The 17,898-nt window shown below is 58.0% G+C and overlaps 1 protein-coding gene across 1 annotated transcript in view; it reads left to right on the forward strand.

Moving 5' to 3' along the window:
- AP3D1 (adaptor related protein complex 3 subunit delta 1) overlaps window positions 1-17,898 on the forward strand; it is a 48,382-nt gene that overhangs the window by 13,989 nt on the left and 16,495 nt on the right. Inside the window, exons 2-15 of the mRNA XM_003928600.4 lie at window positions 975-1,070; window positions 1,907-1,987; window positions 2,632-2,712; window positions 5,983-6,090; window positions 7,354-7,483; window positions 8,536-8,675; window positions 8,758-8,831; window positions 11,478-11,527; window positions 12,190-12,239; window positions 12,628-12,676; window positions 14,179-14,324; window positions 14,762-14,910; window positions 15,016-15,246; window positions 16,971-17,202. Of these exons, the coding sequence (XP_003928649.1) occupies window positions 975-1,070; window positions 1,907-1,987; window positions 2,632-2,712; window positions 5,983-6,090; window positions 7,354-7,483; window positions 8,536-8,675; window positions 8,758-8,831; window positions 11,478-11,527; window positions 12,190-12,239; window positions 12,628-12,676; window positions 14,179-14,324; window positions 14,762-14,910; window positions 15,016-15,246; window positions 16,971-17,202 (1,617 nt within the window). The remainder of the gene's footprint in view (window positions 1-974; window positions 1,071-1,906; window positions 1,988-2,631; window positions 2,713-5,982; window positions 6,091-7,353; window positions 7,484-8,535; window positions 8,676-8,757; window positions 8,832-11,477; window positions 11,528-12,189; window positions 12,240-12,627; window positions 12,677-14,178; window positions 14,325-14,761; window positions 14,911-15,015; window positions 15,247-16,970; window positions 17,203-17,898) is intronic.

The raw sequence follows: 17,898 nt of genomic DNA on the forward strand, positions 1-17,898 counted from the left end.
GATGGACAGGGGCTCTGGTGCATCAGGAGGGCTTGTCATGGGGCCCTCGTCGTCCACTAATGGCGTTGTTCCGAGCCTGCTCTGCTCCCTATCTCTCTCCTGGCAGGCGGGGTGGGTTTTCTCTGGGGCCAGCGTGTTGTCCACCAGGCTTGGCTCTGGTGCTGTATGGGGTGCCTCATGCATGCCACTCCCCCGGGAACCTCGTCTGCTGTTCTGGACCTTGTGCCTGAGTCCATGTGGGTCAGAACCCTTCTTGACGGTGTTCTGGAGACACACACAGCTAGTGAGCAGGCCAGGGGGAATCCAGACACATCTGCCAAAACCTGAGCGCTCTGTTCACAGCAGCAAGAGACACTGGCCAAAAGTCGGAAGTCCCCACACATTCGTCCACCGAGGAGGAGGCAGACAGTGGGGCATGTGTAGGGGAATGCCGGCTAGTTGTGTTATTTGTAGTAGAGACGGGGATCTCACTATGTTGCCTAGGCTGTTCTCGAACTCCTTGCCCCAAGTGATCCACCTGCCTCAGCCTCCCGAAGTGTTGGCAGTACAGGCATGAGCCATGGTGCCCAGCCTGCCTTCTTTCTTACATCATTATTGTTATTGTTATTTTGAGGCGGAGTCTTGCCCTGTCACCAGGCCGGAGTGCAGTGCCACGATCTTGGCTCACTGGGCGCGATCTTGGCTCACTGCAACCTCTGCATCTTGGATTCAAATGGTTCTCCTGCCTCAGCCTCCCAAGTAGCTGGGATTACAGGCATGCGCCATGACACCCAGCTAATGTTTATATTTTTAGTAGAGACGGGGTTTCACCATGTTGGCCAGGCTGGTCTCAAACTCCTGACCTTGTGATCTGTCTGCCTCAGCCTCCCACAGTGCTGAGATGACAGGCCTGAGCTGCCGCACCCGGCTGAAATCATTATTCCTAACCATCTTAGCTGGACATTTGTGAATTTTGCATTTATCCCCCGCTTCAGGCAAAATACATCTCCCAGTGCATCGATGAGATCAAGCAGGAGCTGAAGCAGGACAACATCGCGGTGAAGGCGAACGCGGTCTGCAAGCTGACCTACGTGAGTGCCTCCGGGGCCACGCCCAGCGCTCGGGCTGCTTCTCGGCTCAGCGCGTGTCCACCTGTCACCAGCACGTCTGTGCACCGTCAGTCATTGCTACCACCTGCTGTCGGCCAGCCACTCAGGGCAGACCCCGAGTCCTGGAGTGGCGAGCCATGATTATCACGTGGGCGGCAAATGGGCCAGAAGGGGACGATCTACAGGCCTTGGTGGTGGCCCAGAGGGAGCCCCATGGGGTCCTTTTCTGGATGGGGTTCACTAGGGACGTCCCTCACCTGCAGACAGCTCCTGCTACAGGCTGGGCCTGGAAGCCTAGTGGGCAGAGCTGTGGCCATGGACCTTCCCGGGCTGGCTCCCTTCCTGGCTGCAGTTCCAGGTCAGTGTGTGAGCTGGAGGACAGGCACTCCGCTCTCTGGCCTGTCCTCGTGAGAGACAGGGAGACGAAGGGCTCGTTCAGGGTCCCCCAGGCTGCCCTTCGTCTGGTTTATCTATTTCAAGGACCCGATTCACCAAGTGTTGCTACGGAAATTTAACCAGTACCCGTAAGCACCAGCTATCCAATTGCGTTTAGCCTCTTTTTAGTGCTTGTCACTAACCTGTCCCTGTAGTTTTTAAATGTCAAGAGTCATGTGTCAGAAGAAATTCAAGGCCCCAGGAGATTGTATTGGGTGGTCTGTTGACAGGCAGTGCATCTGTTCCGTGTACTGGGAGGGAGCGTTTGGTGTGACAGGGAATGAGTCTGTGCCGTATGCTGGGAGGGAGCGTTTGGTGCCAGGGCTGAAACCCTTTGTCCCTGCTTGGCTTGTGAGTGCCATTTTCTTTGTGTCCTATAACAGTTACAGATGCTGGGGTACGACATTAGCTGGGCCGCCTTCAACATCATAGAAGTCATGAGCGCCTCCAAGTTCACCTTCAAGGTAAGGTTCTGGGACAGCCAGGCTGGCGGGGTGGGAAGCGATCACAGGCATGAGCTGCTGCGCCCGGCCAGTTTCTATGATTTATGTATTTATTTTGAGACAAGAGTCTTGCTCTGTTACTCAAGGTGGATTCAGTGGCCTATAATCCTAGCACTTTGGGAGGCTGAGACGGGTGGATCACTTGAGATCAGGAGTTCGAGACCAGTCTGGCCAACATGGTGAAACCCCCGTCTCTACTAAAAATAACAAACTTTAGGGCCGGTCGCAGTGGTATCCGCCTGTAGTCCCAGCTACTTGGGAAGTTGAGACAGGAGAATTGCCTAAACCTGGGAGGTGGAGGTTGCAGTGAGTCGAGATTACGCCACTGCTCTCCAGCCTGGGCAACAGAGCGAGATGTTGTCTCCAAGGGGGAAAAAAAAACAACCCACATATTCCAAACTCTGAGGATTCCTCGTGGAATTTTGAGGAAACCTAGGTTTCTTCAAATGCTGGCTGGTTCCCACTTGCCAGCGGTCCCGTGTCCAGGCTGTGGGCGTTGCTGCTGGGCTGGGCACTGCCTGCTGTGGATGCTGTGGAGCAGAGCTGGGAGCGCCTGGAGGCTGCGGGTGCCCGGGCTCTGATTGCGCTTGTCCGTGCTCTCCTAGCGGATCGGCTACCTCGCTGCTTCCCAGAGCTTTCACGAAGGCACTGACGTCATCATGCTGACCACCAATCAGATCCGGAAGGTAAGTGGCCCCGGGCCGAGGCCGCTCCTTGCTGAGTGCAGCGCTGTCCGCTGCCAGAGCGTCTGGTCTCCATGCTGGTCTTCCTGTGGGTGGCAGGTGCCTTTGACCTGAGGGTCATCGGTGCGAATATGTCTGTGGGTCCTTGAGTGCCTGGGCGGCTTCGGCAGCCACAGTGTTCCCAGCAGTCACGGAGAGGCGCCCCCGCGGGTCTGAGCCTGCACTCCCTGGCAGGCTTGTGAGGCGGAGGGACGCTGAGCAGTGCGGCGCGCCCTTCCCTCGCTGACCACCTGGAGGGGCCGGCGGGTGGGGCTCCGGGGTCCACTGGAGGCTGGCATCTGTGGTTGTCCCTTCCTTCCCTTCTCCCCTCATGGTAGCGCCTGCTGTGGCTGTGGGCACTTCGTTGCCCATGTAGGGAGCATCCTGCCCCCGGATTCTTTTGAGTCCCACGAGGTGCATTTTTCAGCCCCATGTCCATGTTGCAGTTTGAAATGGTCGTGGAGGCCATTGGGAGGTAAACATCCTCCTTGGCCCCTGAGTTGTGAGCACCTTTGGTTCCCGCCTCTCGGAGGAGTTGGGGTGTTAGAGAATCAGGCCCTCTCTTCTTGTAGGTAGCTGGCTCCCTTCTGGCCCCAGACCACACCTCAGAGGCCACAGCCCCAGCTCTTCAATGTCCATGTGCGAGGGCTGGACCCTGTGGCCGTTGTTGACCCCACGGTGACCTGGAGATCTGGGTTGGGGGCCGCAGCACGCTGAGGGAGAGGTGTGGGGGCGCTGGCTGTGTACTGATGCCCAGCACAGTGTGGTGCCAGTGCCGATCCTGTCAGCTCTGCCGGGCCCGTTGTGGGCAACGTTTTGGAGCTGAGTGTCCTGTGTGGGGCACAGGCGACATGCATTCTAGATGCTGTGGGGCTCTCAGGTCATGGCCATGAGGGAGGGTGGCTGAAGTGCCTCGCAGGAGGGGTGGGTGAGAGTCTGGCCTACTGAGAGGAGGATAGGATGGGGTTGCAGGTGGTAACTGGGAGGGAAGTAGGAGGGAGGGGGCTCCGGCCACCCTGGGCACCCAGGTGGCACTACCCAGGGAGTAGGGTCACATCTCTGGCCCAGCTTTGTGTCTCCTGCTGATGGGCTTGGCCCCGTGGGTCCCTGCGTGAGCACCTCACTTGGGACTTAGATCCACTGCCGTCTTGCCAGGTGCTCTGGGCTGTTAGACTGTGTGTGTCCGGCGCGGCTGTGACCTGGGCCTGCCTGCTTCCTGCACACGTGCATATCTGCTGGTGCCTGCACTGGCCTGGGCTTGGACACAGGTGGTGCCTCTGGGGTCCCAGCACCTCCAGTTAGCACCTGCTTTTTTCATGCGAGATCATACACCCCAGATGTTTGCGGTCTACTGCGTCATTTTGGTTTTTTCATTTATATATTTTTGAGTTGGAATCTAGCTCTGTCACTCTGGAGTGCAGTGTGATCTCAGCTCACTGTACCCGCTGCCTCCTGGGTTCAACTGATTCCCCTGTCTCAGCCTCCCAAGTAGCTGGGATCACAGGTGCCCACTACCACACCAGGCTAATTTTTGTATTTTTTGTAGAGATGGGTTTTCACCTAGTTGGTCAGGCTGGTCTCGAACTCCTCACCTCAAGTGATCTGCCCGCCTTGGCTTCCCAAAGTGCTGAGATTATAAGCGTGAGCCACCATGCCCAGCCTCATTTTGTTTTTTAATAAAAATTTATTTTCTTCCTTTTTTTTTTTTTTTTTTTTTTGAGATAGGGTTTTGTTGTGTCACCCAGGCTGGAGAGCAGTGGTGGCATCACAGCTCACTGCAGCCTCAGCCTCCTAGACTCAAGGGATCTTCCCACCTTAGCCTCCTGAGGAGCTGGGACTGTTACAGGTGTGCACCATCATGCCTGGCTAATTTTTTGTATTTTTTTTATAGAGGTGGGTGCGGGGGGTTCACTATATTACCCAGGCTGGTCTTGAACCCTTGGGCTCAAGTGATCCTTGTGCTTTGGCCTCCCAAAGTGGTAGGATTACAGGTGTGAGCCACTGCTCTCGGCTCACTGTGTCGTTGTAAAAGAACCTGTGACTCCTGGCCGGGCATGGTGGCTCACGCCTGTAATCCCAGCACTTTGGGAGGCCGAGGCGGGTGGATCACGAGGTCAAGAGATCGAGACCATCCTGGTCAACATGGTGAAACCCGTCTCTACTAAAAATACAAAAAATCAGCTGGGCATGGTGGCGCGTGCCTGTAATCCCAGCTACTCAGGAGGCTGAGGCAGGAGAATTGTTTGAACCCAGGAGGTGGAGGTTGCAGTGAGCCGAGATCGCGCCATTGCACTCCAGCCTGGGTAACAAGAGCGAAACTCCGTCTCAAAAAAAAAAAAAAAAAAGAACCTGTGACTCCCGAAGCATCTGCCGTGGGGCCTGCATGGCAGGGGCCCTTCCAGGGCTGGCGCTCCTGGCTGCGTCATGATGACCTGAACATTCTCCTGACTGACCTTCTTTTCCAAGGCGTCCGTGGCAGCTTCCCAGGCACGTCTGCTGCTCCCCTCTACCCTTTGGCACATTGCGCTTGATTAGAAGTCCAGCCATGGACCGGGCGCAGTGACTCAAGCTGTAATCCCAGAACTTTGGGAGGCTGAGTGGGCGGATCACAGGGTCAGGAGTTCCAGACCAGCCTGGCCAACATGGTGAAACCCCACCTCTACTAAAAAAACAATAGAAAAATCAGCTGGGCATGGTGGCATGTGCCTGTAGTCCCAGATAATCAGGAGGCTGAGGTGGGAGAATTGCTTGAACCTGGGAGGTGGAGGTTGCAGTGAGCCGAGATCATGCCACTGCACTCCAGCCTAGGCAACAGAGCGAGACTCCATCTCAAAACAAAAAAGAAAAAGCTGGCCTTGTCATATTTTGACCACAAAACGTTAACCCTGAAAACGGATCTCTGTAGATACATATAAATATGACAGGTTCCAGGAGGAGCCAGGAAACTCGGCTGGTTCCCACGTACAGAGCGTTTCGTCCTGTGCCCCAAACCTCAGTCCGCAGCTGCGCCCATCCTGGCTCCTCTCTTGGTGACAGTCTCCCGCGGGCTGTAAAATGTTCCTCCTCGTCCGAGTTCAGCTCCAGACCCCTCTGCGGCAGGGATGCTGAGGAGGGGACATGCAGAGTCCTGGGGTGTTCTGGGAGGATTGCACTCCTGCCGCTCTGAGAGACACTGGCGTCAGACGTGCCGCCCAGGCCATCCTGCCCACAGCCCCTTTCTCTTTCACTTTCCAGGACCTGAGTAGCCCCAGCCAGTACGACACGGGCGTTGCACTGACGGGTCTGTCCTGCTTCGTCACTCCAGACCTTGCCAGAGACCTTGCAAATGACATCATGACGCTGGTGAGTTGGTGAGCGAGTCCACCACCCCTGCGTCTCTGCTGGGGGAAACACTCGATCAGTGGCACGCCAGGGAAGCCTGGCCACGCAGAAACATGCCGGGGTTCCCGGTGCGTGGCCCGCCTGAGATGGGAACCAAATCACTGTCACCTGTTGGGGCAGGTCTTGGGCTGCTTCTGTTCCTGTGTTTCTGAGTTCATCTTTGAAATAGTCTTGCTGAGAGGAGGAACAGGATCTCCCTCATGGGCCAGGCCGGGCTGGGGATGTTTGCCCGAGGCCTGACGGTGGCTCCTGTCTGAACTGCCAGCGGGCTTCTGTGTGGCCCTCTTTCCTCCATCCCTGACCACAGCCAGACTCCTCCCTGCTGTTCCATTTGTCAAGGGCTAACCCCCAGGCTGTGACAGTCCAAAACCTGGGAATCCCCTGGAAATTCTGGCCCCAGAAGCATCTGTTTTGTGCCTGACTTAATCGCCAGCTTATGAGGGGATGTTTGTTCCCTTTCATTTAAAAACAGCAGCCAAATTGACAGTGTGGGGAGGTGCTGTCCTACGTGGCTGCCTGTCTGCCCGGAGATGTGTAGATGGTGGCTATTGATCTTGGAGGTTGTCGGCTCAGCTTCTAGATCCGGGGTCAGCAGGCGGCAGCACAGAGGCACCGCTGGGCCTTCCCTCACCCGTTGTGTCCCCTCCAGTGGCCTCAGCTGCGAAGGGCCGAGCCGCGTGGTCACGACGGAGGCCGCCTGGCCCGTGAAGCTGCCGACACTGGCTGCCGGCCCCTCTAGATCAGAGCAGCGGGAGCCCCGAGAAGGGGGGTGGCATTGCCCCGCTGTGGGGTGGCTCTGTCAGGACCGGGCAGTTGGAAGCGGCTTCTGGGCCTGATAGGTGGGAGGGCTCCCGCCAGGGGACTGAGCAGCTGCAGGGCACAGCCGTGGGGAACGGGGCTATAGGCTGTTCCCAGCACAACTGGGTTCCCTGGTGACTTTCCTCTCCAGCCTTCCTCCTCCCTCGGCGGGACCGAGGACCCTGGGGCAGGAAGGCCACAAGGGAGAAGAGCTTGGTCCAGAGGGCAGGCCTGAGGCAGGGGCACAGGCAGGCGGGCCTCCATGCCATCTGGGCCATGCTCAGTTGACTCCTGGAGCTGGAGTGCAGCCACAGCCTCGGGCTGGAGGATCGTCTCCTCCCTGTGGAGGAGGGGCTGCGCCGCAGGGGCACGAGCAGGGGTGAGGTGAGGAAGGCTCCGCACAGGCTGAAACTTGCTGTCCCGCAGATGTCGCACACCAAGCCCTACATCAGGAAGAAGGCTGTGCTGATCATGTATAAGGTGTTCCTGAAGTACCCTGAGTCGCTGCGCCCCGCCTTCCCCCGGCTGAAGGAGAAGCTGGAGGACCCCGACCCCGGTTCGTGGATTTGAGTTAAGCCTCAGGGTTGGGGCGTGGTCTCAGCTGTGCTCTGGGAAGATGTGGTGGTGTGTTTTGGGGGGTGCTGTTGTGTGGGGGTGGTGGAGGCCTCTGTCTAGGACCCTGGGGAGCATGCCAGCTGGAGGTGGCCGCGCCTCCCCACTTTGGGGCAGCCATGAGGGAGGTATTGAGGGGCTCGGTATGGTGGGTTCTTCTTGGGTCGATGGGGGGAGTAAGATCCAGTGTGGCAGCTGGCGGTGAGCCGGGTGTGTCTCTGAGCAGAGTCGGGGATGAGGGAGCAGAGGTGTCTCCCTCACCCCGTTATAGGACCAGTGCTTCCAGGGGGCGCCTTCTGTAGGGCAGGGGACGGTCAGACCATGTGTCCCTCAAAGGAGCCTCCACCTCCCATGGCTGTCATGCGTTTGTGGTGTGGTGACTGCGGGACACTGCCCAGATTTCAGTGTCACTGAGTTTCCCTGGTCCTCGTCTGTGAACTGCTCAGATTCAGTGTCACCGAGTTTCCCTGGGCCATGTGTGCGAAGCCTCTGGCGCATGGCAGGCACGGGTCTCTGGACCCCAAAGCCAGCCCACAGGAATCCGCGGCCCTGCGTGCGGGAGGGGAGACCCCAGCCCTGAGCATGGTACCCCATGGGCGAGCTTCTCCCTGGGGTGTTGGGCACAGATGCAGCAGGAAGGCTCCCTGGGCCTCAGTGGTGGGGCAGCTGCTTCTGGAGCCCCTCATGCTGAAACCCCTACTCAGAGGACTGCTGTAGGGCTGTCCTGAGTGCAGTGAGGCCCGCGCGAACTTGTGCCTCGCAACAGTGCTGAACAACGCTTTCTCAGCCCCAGGAGCTGGTTTCTGTGGCCTGTTCCCTGGAGGCTCAGGCCTGTGGCTTTTATCCTTGTCAGCAGGTGGAGGTGGCAGAGCCAGGGCCATGTTCAGTGGGAGCTGCCGCAGGCTCCAGAACTTGCTGGCAGGTTGGGAAGACAGTGGGATGGTTTCCTAAGCGGAGGATGGGCTTCATGCTGATGAGGGCCCCTTGGCTCCCCAGGGGTTCAGTCGGCTGCCGTCAATGTCATCTGCGAGCTGGCCAGACGCAACCCCAAGAACTACCTGTCCCTGGCCCCGCTCTTCTTCAAGCTGATGACGTCTTCCACCAACAACTGGGTCCTCATCAAGATCATCAAACTGGCAAGTACTGCCTGGGGATGTGGTGTCTTCCCCCTGTGTGGGGCATTCCCTATCGGTGACCGTGGTCCTACTGTCCCCGCAGTTCGGTGCTCTGACTCCTTTGGAGCCACGGCTGGGCAAGAAGCTGATTGAGCCCCTCACCAACCTCATCCATAGGTGAGCACAGGATATGCATGGTGGGGCTGGCCGGCTCCACGGGGTCCAGGGTCAGAATGGTGGGGCTGGCCGGCTCCATGGGGTCCAGGGTCAGAGCAGCGGGGCGTGCCAGCTCCACGGGGTCCAGGGTCAGAGCAGTGGGGCGGGCCGGCTCCATGGGGTCCAGTGTCAGAGCAGCGGGGCGGGCCGGCTCCACGGGGTCCAGGGTCAGAGTGGCGGGTGCAGGCAGCCCCCACGGGGTCCAGGGTTGGAGCGGCTGGCAGCCCAGCCCCAGCAGGGCGCAGCAGGGTTTGGGTGTGAAGCAGCTGAAAGATGGAGGGCTCACGTGTCCAGCAGACCCTCCCTCCTAGAGTGTAAGCACATGGTGGCCTTCCTGGCCACTGGACTCTTTGTGCTGCTAGAGACATTTCGGGCGTTTGCGTTTTCTTTTTTTTTTTTTTGAGACGGAGTTTTGCTCTTGTTGCCCAGGCTGGAGTGCAATGGGGCGATCTCGGCTCACCGCAACCTCCGCCTCCTGTCGTTCAGGCAATTCTCCTGCCTCAGCCTCCTGAGTAGCTGGGATTAATTATAGGCACGCGTCACCATGCCCAGCTAATTTTTTTGTTTTTGTTTTTGTTTTTGTTTTTGTTTTTGTTTTTTTTTTGAGACGGAGTTTCGCTCTTGTTGCCCAGGCTGGAGTGCAATGGCGCGATCTCGGCTCACCGCAACCTCCGCCTCCTGGGTTCAGGCAATTCTCCTGCCTCAGCCTCCTGAGTAGCTGGGATTACAGGCACACGCCACCATGCCCAGCTAATTTTTTGTATTTTTAGTAGAGACGGGGTTTCACCATGTTGACCAGGATGGTCTCGATCTCTTGACCTTGTGATCCACCCGCCTCGGCCTCCCAAAGTGCTGGGATTACAGGCTTGAGTCACTGCGCCCGGCCAATTTTTTTGTATTTTTAGTAGAGACGGGGTTTCACCATGTTGACCAGCATGGTCTTGATCTCTTGACCTCGTAATCCACCTGCCTCGGCCTCCCAAAGTGCTGGGATTATAGGCTTGAGCCACCGCGCCTGGCCTTTTTTTTTTTTTTTTTTTTTTTAAAGACGGAGTCTTGCTCTGTCGCCCAGGCTGGAGTCCAGTGGCATGATCTCAGTTCACTGCAACCTCCGCCTCCTGGGTTCAAGTGATTATCTGCCAAGTAGCTGGGATTACAGGCACCCATTACCACACCCAGCTAATTTTTGTGTAGTTTTGTTTTGTTTTGTTTTGAGACAGAGTCTCGCTCTGTCGCCAGGCTGGAGTGCAGTGGTGCTGTCTCGGCTCACTGCAACCTCCGCGATTCTCCTGCCTCAGGCGATTCTCCTGCCTCAGACTCCCGAGTAGCTGGAATTACAGGCACGAGCCACCATGCCCAGCTAATTTTTGTATTTTTAATAGAGATGGGGTTTTGCCATGTTGGCCGGCCGGGATGGTCTCAATCTTCTTACCTTGTGATCCGTCTGCCTCAGCCTCCCTAAATGCTGGGATTACAGGTGTGAGCCACCACATCCGGCTCTAATATTCGTACTTTTTGTAGAGGTGGGGTTTCATCAGGTTTCCCAGGCTGGTCTTGAATTCCTCAACTCAGTTGATCTGCCCGCCTCGCCTCCCAAAGTAATTTGTATTTTTGGTAGACACTGGGTTTCACCATGTTGGTCAGTCTGGTCTCAAAACTCCTGACCTCACCCACCTCGGCCTCCCAAAGTGCTGGGATTATAGGTGTGAGCCACTGCACCCCGTTGGCCGTGACTTTCAGATGCAATCATGTGTCACTTAGCGACAAGGTCACGTTCACAGAAGGGTGTTATGAGGACATTTCCTCATGTGAGCAGCATAGCGTGCACTCACACACCTCGCTGGTAAAGCCTACCGTACTCCTAGGCCTTGTGGTGTGGCCTGTTCTCTTGGGCTACAGCCTCGCCCTGCTGGCGGCTGGAAAGCTATAAGCAGCTATGACTCCATGGTGAGGAGCTGTGGTGCTGAACACATCTAAACATAGAAAAGGGCCAGGAGCCATGGCTCATGCCTATAATCCCAGCACTTTGGGAAGCCGAGGTGAGTAGATCATTTGAGGTCAGGAGTTCGAGACCAGCCTGGCCAACATGTTGAAACCCCTCCTCTACGAAAATAAAATACAAAAATTAGCCGGGTGTGGTGATGGATACCTGTAATACCAGCTGCTCTGGAGGCTGAGGCAGGAGAATCACTTGAACCCGGGAGGCGGAGGTCACAGAGAGCTGAGATTGTACCACTGCACTCCAGCCTGGGTAACAGAGTGAGACTCCATTTCAAACAACAACAACAACAACAAAACTCTAGAAAGAGTGCAGTAGGAAGGTGGTGTTCCGAGTTTAGAGGCCGCCGGGGGTGCGCAGTCCCTTCCTGCCTGGACGCTGCCATCGCCCCGGGCCACAGTAGGATTGCTCACATGCTCTTCCTGGGAAGGTGAGATGGTGACCAGTCGAGCACCATTGGCCTTGGAGAGTAGGGCATGGGCTCCCTCCTGGGCACACTCCCTGGGCTGTGGGGCTGAGGCTGTCTCCAGCCGAGCCGCTGCTGTAGGGTCACCGCGTCTGACAAAGCCCCCAGTCCTCATGCCACTTCCCTGTGTTCCTTTCCTCAGCACGTCCGCCATGTCGCTCCTCTATGAATGTGTGAACACCGTGATCGCAGGTGAGAACTGGTACTCTCCCCGTCTGGAAGGGCTGGCATTGTCAGGCTGGGGTCTCGGGTGAGGACAGGAGGGCGCCAGGCCTGGTGTCCCTGAGCGCCACACCTGCTGCCAAGGCAGCCGCAAGTCCCCACCCACTTGATGCTGCTGGGTGTGTGCTCTGGGCCCCTGTGACTGACCTATTTTAAACATTTTAAAATATGTTTGTTCCTACCTGAACAATCTCTTTTTTTTTTTTTTTTTTTTTTTTTTTTTTCCGAGACGGAGTTTCGCTCTTGTTACCCAGGCTGGAGTGCAATGGTGCGATCTCGGCTCACCACAACCTCCGCCTCCTGGGTTCAGGCAATTCTCCTGCCTCAGCCTCCTGAGTAGCTGGGATTACAGGCACGCGCCACCATGCCCAGCTAATTTTTTTGTATTTTTAGTAGAGACGGGGTTTCACTATGTTGACTAGGATGGTCTCGATCTCTTGACCTCGTGATCCACCCGCCTCGGCCTCCCAAAGTGCTGGGATTACAGGCTTGAGCCACCGCGCCCGGCCCCTACCTGAACAATCTCTATACCCGTTTCAAGAAAAAAAATTACCGTCTAGTTTTATGTTCATATAAACTGGCCAGGCATGGTGCCGGCGCTGGCCGCGGTGCTGACTGAGCTGTCTTTGCAGTGCTCATCTCCCTGTCCTCCGGCATGCCCAACCACAGCGCCAGCATCCAGGTACGTCCCGCACGGGCTGGAGCTTCCCCACTCTGTGACCAAGGTACTAGTCCCACACGCTGTCCTTGGGGCTCAGGAGGGCACAGCTGTGTTCTGTGGGCACCACGGACCTGGGTCTGGTCAGGCTCCCTGTGGTGTGTCTGTGGGGTGGACGCGTGGGGTGCTGAGGAGTTGGGAAGAGCGCCCGTGGGAAGCAGGGCCTCTTTTGTCCCTGATGGCCCATGTGGGCCCTGTTTGCTTTCCTCCTGGGCTTTGGTGGTTGGGCAGGCCGACCCTGGGCCTTAGGCCAGGTGGTGCTTGAAACTGGAGGACACCTGGGGTGGCCCAGGGTCAGCAGAGCTCAGCCTTGGTTTCAGAGGATGGAAGCAGCATCGTGTTTTCTTTTCAGCTTTGTGTACAGAAATTAAGGATATTGATCGAGGACTCGGATCAGAACTGTGAGTCGCCCCCTCTCTAGTGCTGTCATTTCCCTGCCCCACCTCTGTGACATTAGGGGTTCTCCCAGCCTGAGGAGGAAGTGGATCTTGGCGCACTCTCTGACGGACAGCGCCCTGCTTCAGAGACGTTGCTCTGCCAGTGCCCCGAGGCACCCTTGCACCCAAACCCGACTACATGGGGTGGCTGGTCTCCCTGCGTCCAGGCCAAAGGTGTTCAGATGCTGAGCCTCATGCCAGCCACCACAAGCAGAGTCCTTCGGAAACACCAGCTCCGCATGAGCCCCAGTCCCTGTGGAGATGTGGAGGGCGTGGCAGAGGCCCCCAGTGCCGCGATCTTGGCAGTTGGACGGATGCCTTACTGAGCACCTCACTCCGAGATTGCCTGACATTTCAGCCTCTGCATGTTTCTGCAGGGGTGCGTGAGGCTCTGTGTGTGAGACAGCAGCGCACGGCACCCCTGCCCAGGTGCCTGCCTACGTGTGGGTGTCCCCGTGCTGCCCTGTGGAGGAATTAGAATTAGCAGCCTCTATCTGGTACCTGGTACCTGGGCCGAGGGGCAGGGTGGTGTTTTGGGTGCTCATTTTGCAGCTAGGCCTTCTCGTTTAGAGCAGAAGCTGGCAGACGCTTTTGCAGCAGCCCAGATAGTGGAGCGGCCCCCATCCGAGGCTTCGGGTACCCCATCAATCACAGTCCTGACATAGGCAAGCACCGCGCAGTCCGGTGTTCCCAGAGAGACCACGTTCACCTGCGTTTCATGTGTTGTTAGTTACTATTATTAGTTACTGTTAGTTACTATGAGTTGTTAATCTTTTACTGTGCCTCATTTACACACTAAACGTCACCACAGGCCCATAAGCATAAGAAAAACAAACACGCAGGGCTCAGTACTATCCATCGTGTCAGGCTTCCACGGGGAGTCAGGGACCCATCCCCCATGGGTAGGTGGGGACTGCTGTGTTTTCTCTGTGAACTGCATGGTCTCTGTTTCTGATCAGTGCTGCCCTGTGGCCTGAAAGCCACCATGGATGGCAGTATGTGAACAGGTTCAGCTGTGTGCCCTGTGGCCGGGGCGGCCCTGGCTTAGGTGGTGGCATCTGTGCCTCGTGCACAGGGCCCTTAGCTCTCTGTGAGCTAGTTAGGGCCACTTGGGTGGCCAGAGTCCTGGCTGCGGGTGAGAGGGTGCCCGATGGTGCCAGAGTCTTCTCTGCATTCTCCCCTGTGCTGGCTGGGTGGGGAGAGGAGAGCTGAGAGCGTCTTCTGTATTATGGTAGTAGGTAGGGGAGGCCTTCCCGAGGGCAGCCTGCATCTCGGCTCCCATGGAGGGGCTCTGCTAGGGCGACATCCCCTGTAGTGATCACCAGCCAGGAGACTTGTTCTCTCCACCCCAGGGTGCCAGGGCCAGGCAGCCTTCTGAGGTGGAGACCCTGTCCAGACAGCCTTGTGCCACGCCTGCAGTCTGCTGTCTGTCCGTCCCTGTGACTGGCTCTGGCCTCTCTCCACAGTGAAGTATCTGGGGCTTCTGGCCATGTCCAAGATCCTGAAGACCCATCCCAAGTCCGTGCAGTCCCACAAGGACCTCATCCTGCAGTGCCTGGACGACAAGGACGAGTCCATCCGGCTCCGGGCCCTGGACCTGCTCTATGGGATGGTACGTCCCGCCACCCACCGCCCGCCTGCTGCCCACCGCCCGGCCTGCCTTCTCTAAGGGGCATGAAGTGTCGGGTGCAGAGCCACAGGGAACGTGGGGGTCAGGAGCCCCTCGTGCTCAGGGCCCTCAGCAAGTGTGGTGGGGCGGGGCAGGGGGCTTGAGCCCTGGTGCACAGCTGTCTTGGAGAGCCTGTGTGGCCAGGGCTGGGGCCGGGGCCTGCGGAACATACTGTGCTGGACCAGTCGCCGCTTCCTGGCTGGAGGCCGTGTGCCTCTGACTCAGGCGCGTCAGGGGCCTGCTGCCTCCCTGGGGTCGATCTCTGAACTGGGATCCGCCTGTGTCCTGTGGATTCTGTCTCAGGAGCAGGTGTTTGGTGCCTCACCAAGCAGCCCCCAAGTGGGGTCCGCCCTGACCACTGTCCCCATACTTTCGCCCAGGTGTCCAAGAAGAACCTGATGGAGATCGTGAAGAAGCTGATGACCCACGTGGACAAGGCAGAGGGCACCACCTACCGCGACGAGCTGCTCACCAAGATCATCGACATCTGCAGCCAGTCTAACTACCAGCACATCACCAACTTTGAGTGGTGCGTCCCGCTCACCCGCTGCCCCGCTCACCCGCTGCCCCGCTCATCCGCTGCCCCGCTCACCCGCCGCTCACCCACCACTTACCCGCCACTCCCGCCCCGCAGGTACATCAGCATCCTGGTGGAGCTGACCCGGCTGGAAGGCACACGGCACGGCCACCTCATCGCTGCCCAGATGCTGGACGTGGCCATCCGAGTGAAGGCCATCCGCAAGTTCGCCGTGTCCCAGATGTCCTCGCTGCTCGACAGTGCGCACCTGCTGGCCAGCAGCACCCAGCGGAACGGGATCTGCGAGGTGCTCTATGCTGCCGCCTGGATCTGCGGGGAGTTCTCGGAGTGAGTGGGCTCTGGGTCTCCGTGCTGGCAGCTTCACCAGGCTCCTGAGGGGTAGGGACCAGGGACATCCTGGCAGATCTTCCTGCTGTCTGGCCTTGACCTGCCGCCCCAGCCGCCTTGCAGGCTCATGGGCTACCAGCAGCGATCCCCTGACAATGGCCGGCCCTGCTCCCCTTTTACAAGGGCAGGTCTGTGCCACCTTTCTGCTCTCTGGCATCTGTGGCGCTCCCAGGAGATTGTAGATCCTGTGGGCACCAGGATGGGGGACTGGCCCTGGGTGTCTTCAAGGTTCAGTCCCAGCTGTGCAAGTGGCAGCCCCTCTGAGCCCTGCCTTGCCGTAGGTCAGGTGGGAGCTCTGTGTGGCACTGAGGTGGCCCAGGGAGGCACCTGCTCAACCCCAACCTGCCCACGCCAAGCCCCTCTGGGAGCACCGGTCTCAGCGCCAGATTCCAGGTGGGCCGCAGGGAAGGATCCTGGAGACATGGCCCTTCTGTCTCCAGGAGCGTCAGGTTCCCTCTACCATCTCCGGGAGCGTTAGGCTCTCTTTGGCCAAGAGAAGAGATCACAGTCATTGCCTGGAGGTGGGAATGTGTTGCTGAGACTCACGGTTCTCACACCAGTCTGAATTTCCAGACGCTCTTGGAAAGTTAGAAGATTTGCCACTATGCCCCACTGCCTCGGGCCTGGCCCTGCAAGCACCACAGGCCACTGCCTGCCGCCCGTCACTGCCACAGCGAGCACTCCCCGCCCTGGGTCTGCCCCGGCTTAGGGAGGGCCTGACTCCCAGGATCCTGAAAGGGTCCCCAGCCAGCGTGCATCCTCAGGATGAGCACATCTGTTACTTTGTTTTCTCTCTTTTTTTTCTTTTGAGACAGAGTCTTGCTCTGTCATCCAGGCTGGAGTGCAGTGGTGCAATCTCAGCTCACTGCAACCTCCGCCTCTGAGGTTCAAGTGATTCTCCTGCCTCAGCCTCCCGAGTAGCTGGGACTACAGGCGTCTGCCCTCACACTCAGTTAATTTTTTGTATTTTTAGTAGAGACAGGGTTTCACCATATTAGCCAGGATGTCTTGATCTCCTGACCTTGTGATCTGCCCGCCTCGGCCTCCCAAAGTACTGGGATTACAGACGTGAGCCATCCTGCTAGGCCATCATTTTCTTATTGGGAATAAAAGCGGACTAGAAACATTTCAAGTCCCAAGGCATCATGCCAGATGTCAGCGAGACGTACCACCCTACCCCAGGGCCCCACTGTCCTGCACTTCAGGGTCTCCTAGTTCCTTCAGTTCCCGGCCTGTCCTGCTCGTCCTCCCTGGGCACGGCCCTGAGCCCCACTGTCCTGCAGATGAGGGCCTCCCGGTTTCGTCTGCTCCAGCCTGTCCTGCTTGTCCTCCCCGGGCACGGCCCCGAGCCCCACTGTCCTGCAGATGAGGGCCTCCCGGTTTCTTCTGCTCTGGCCTGTCCTGCTCGTCCTCCCCGGGCTGCATAGTTGACCCTGTTGTCCTTTCCTCTTCTGACCTTTTCCTCTCTGCCTTGTTCGTGGTATGGGCCACTGACAGCCCCTGGTTTCTTTCAGTTCATGTCTCTGCCCCTGGAGCCTGCTCAGGGAATGGGAGAGGCCCAGAGTCACCTTGTTTGTGACACTCCAGGCCTCCCGGGTCCTCACCTGCTGGAGAGGAGCCCCTGGGTGGGCATCTTGTGGCCTCACGGCGTCTCTTATCCGCAGGCATCTGCAGGAGCCACACCACACGCTGGAGGCCATGCTGCGGCCCAAAGTAACCACGCTGCCTGGCCACATCCAGGCCGTGTACGTGCAGAACGTGGTCAAGCTGTACGCCTCCATCCTGCAGCAGAAGGAGCAGGCCGGGGAGGCGGAGGGCGCCCAGGCCGTCACCCAGCTCATGGTGGACCGGCTGCCGCAGTTTGTGCAGAGCGCAGACCTGGAGGTGCAGGAGCGGGTGAGGCTGCACTCCAAGTTGGGCGGAGCCCCGGGAGCCCTCAGCACCTTCTGTCCCACGACGGCCAGATGGACAGGGCCTCCCTTCCTCCTCTGAGATTCCCTTGTCGCCACTTGTGTGTCTGGGGCTTAGGGTTGGTCAGTGGGGCCTGGAGGTCAGCAGGACGGGGGTCTGTCAGGAGCATGGGGCAGGTCTCGGGCGTGCTGTTCTGGCCATGGGAAGAGCTTGCATCGAGTGCGGTGAGATGGGTGACAGCTGGAGACAGCCGTGGCTGTTTCTGGTGCCCTGCAGGTAACGGGTTCTCAGTGGAGCAGACTGCACACCAGTGCCAGGTGGTGCCCACCGGTTCACAGCTCTCTGTTGTGGGTTTTTTTTGTTTTTGTTTTTGAGAAGGAGTTTCATTCTTTTTCCTAGGCTGGAGTGAAGTGGCATGATCTCAGCTCACTGCAACCTCTGCCCCCTGGAGGTTCAAGTGATTCTTCTGCCGCAGCCTCCCCAGTAGCTGGGATTATAGCCACCTGCCGCCACACCTAGCTGATTTTTGTACTTTTAGTAAAGACAGGGTTTCGCCGTTGGCCAGGCTAGTGTGAAACTCATGACCTCAAGTAATTCACCCACCGCAGCCTCCCAAAGTGCTCGGGTTACAGGTGTGAATCACAGTGCCTGGCTCCCAGGTATCTGTGAGACAGGTGGGAG

The sequence above is a fragment of the Saimiri boliviensis genome, chromosome 14 (assembly GCF_048565385.1).
Source record: "Saimiri boliviensis isolate mSaiBol1 chromosome 14, mSaiBol1.pri, whole genome shotgun sequence".
Lineage (NCBI taxonomy): Eukaryota > Metazoa > Chordata > Mammalia > Primates > Cebidae > Saimiri > Saimiri boliviensis.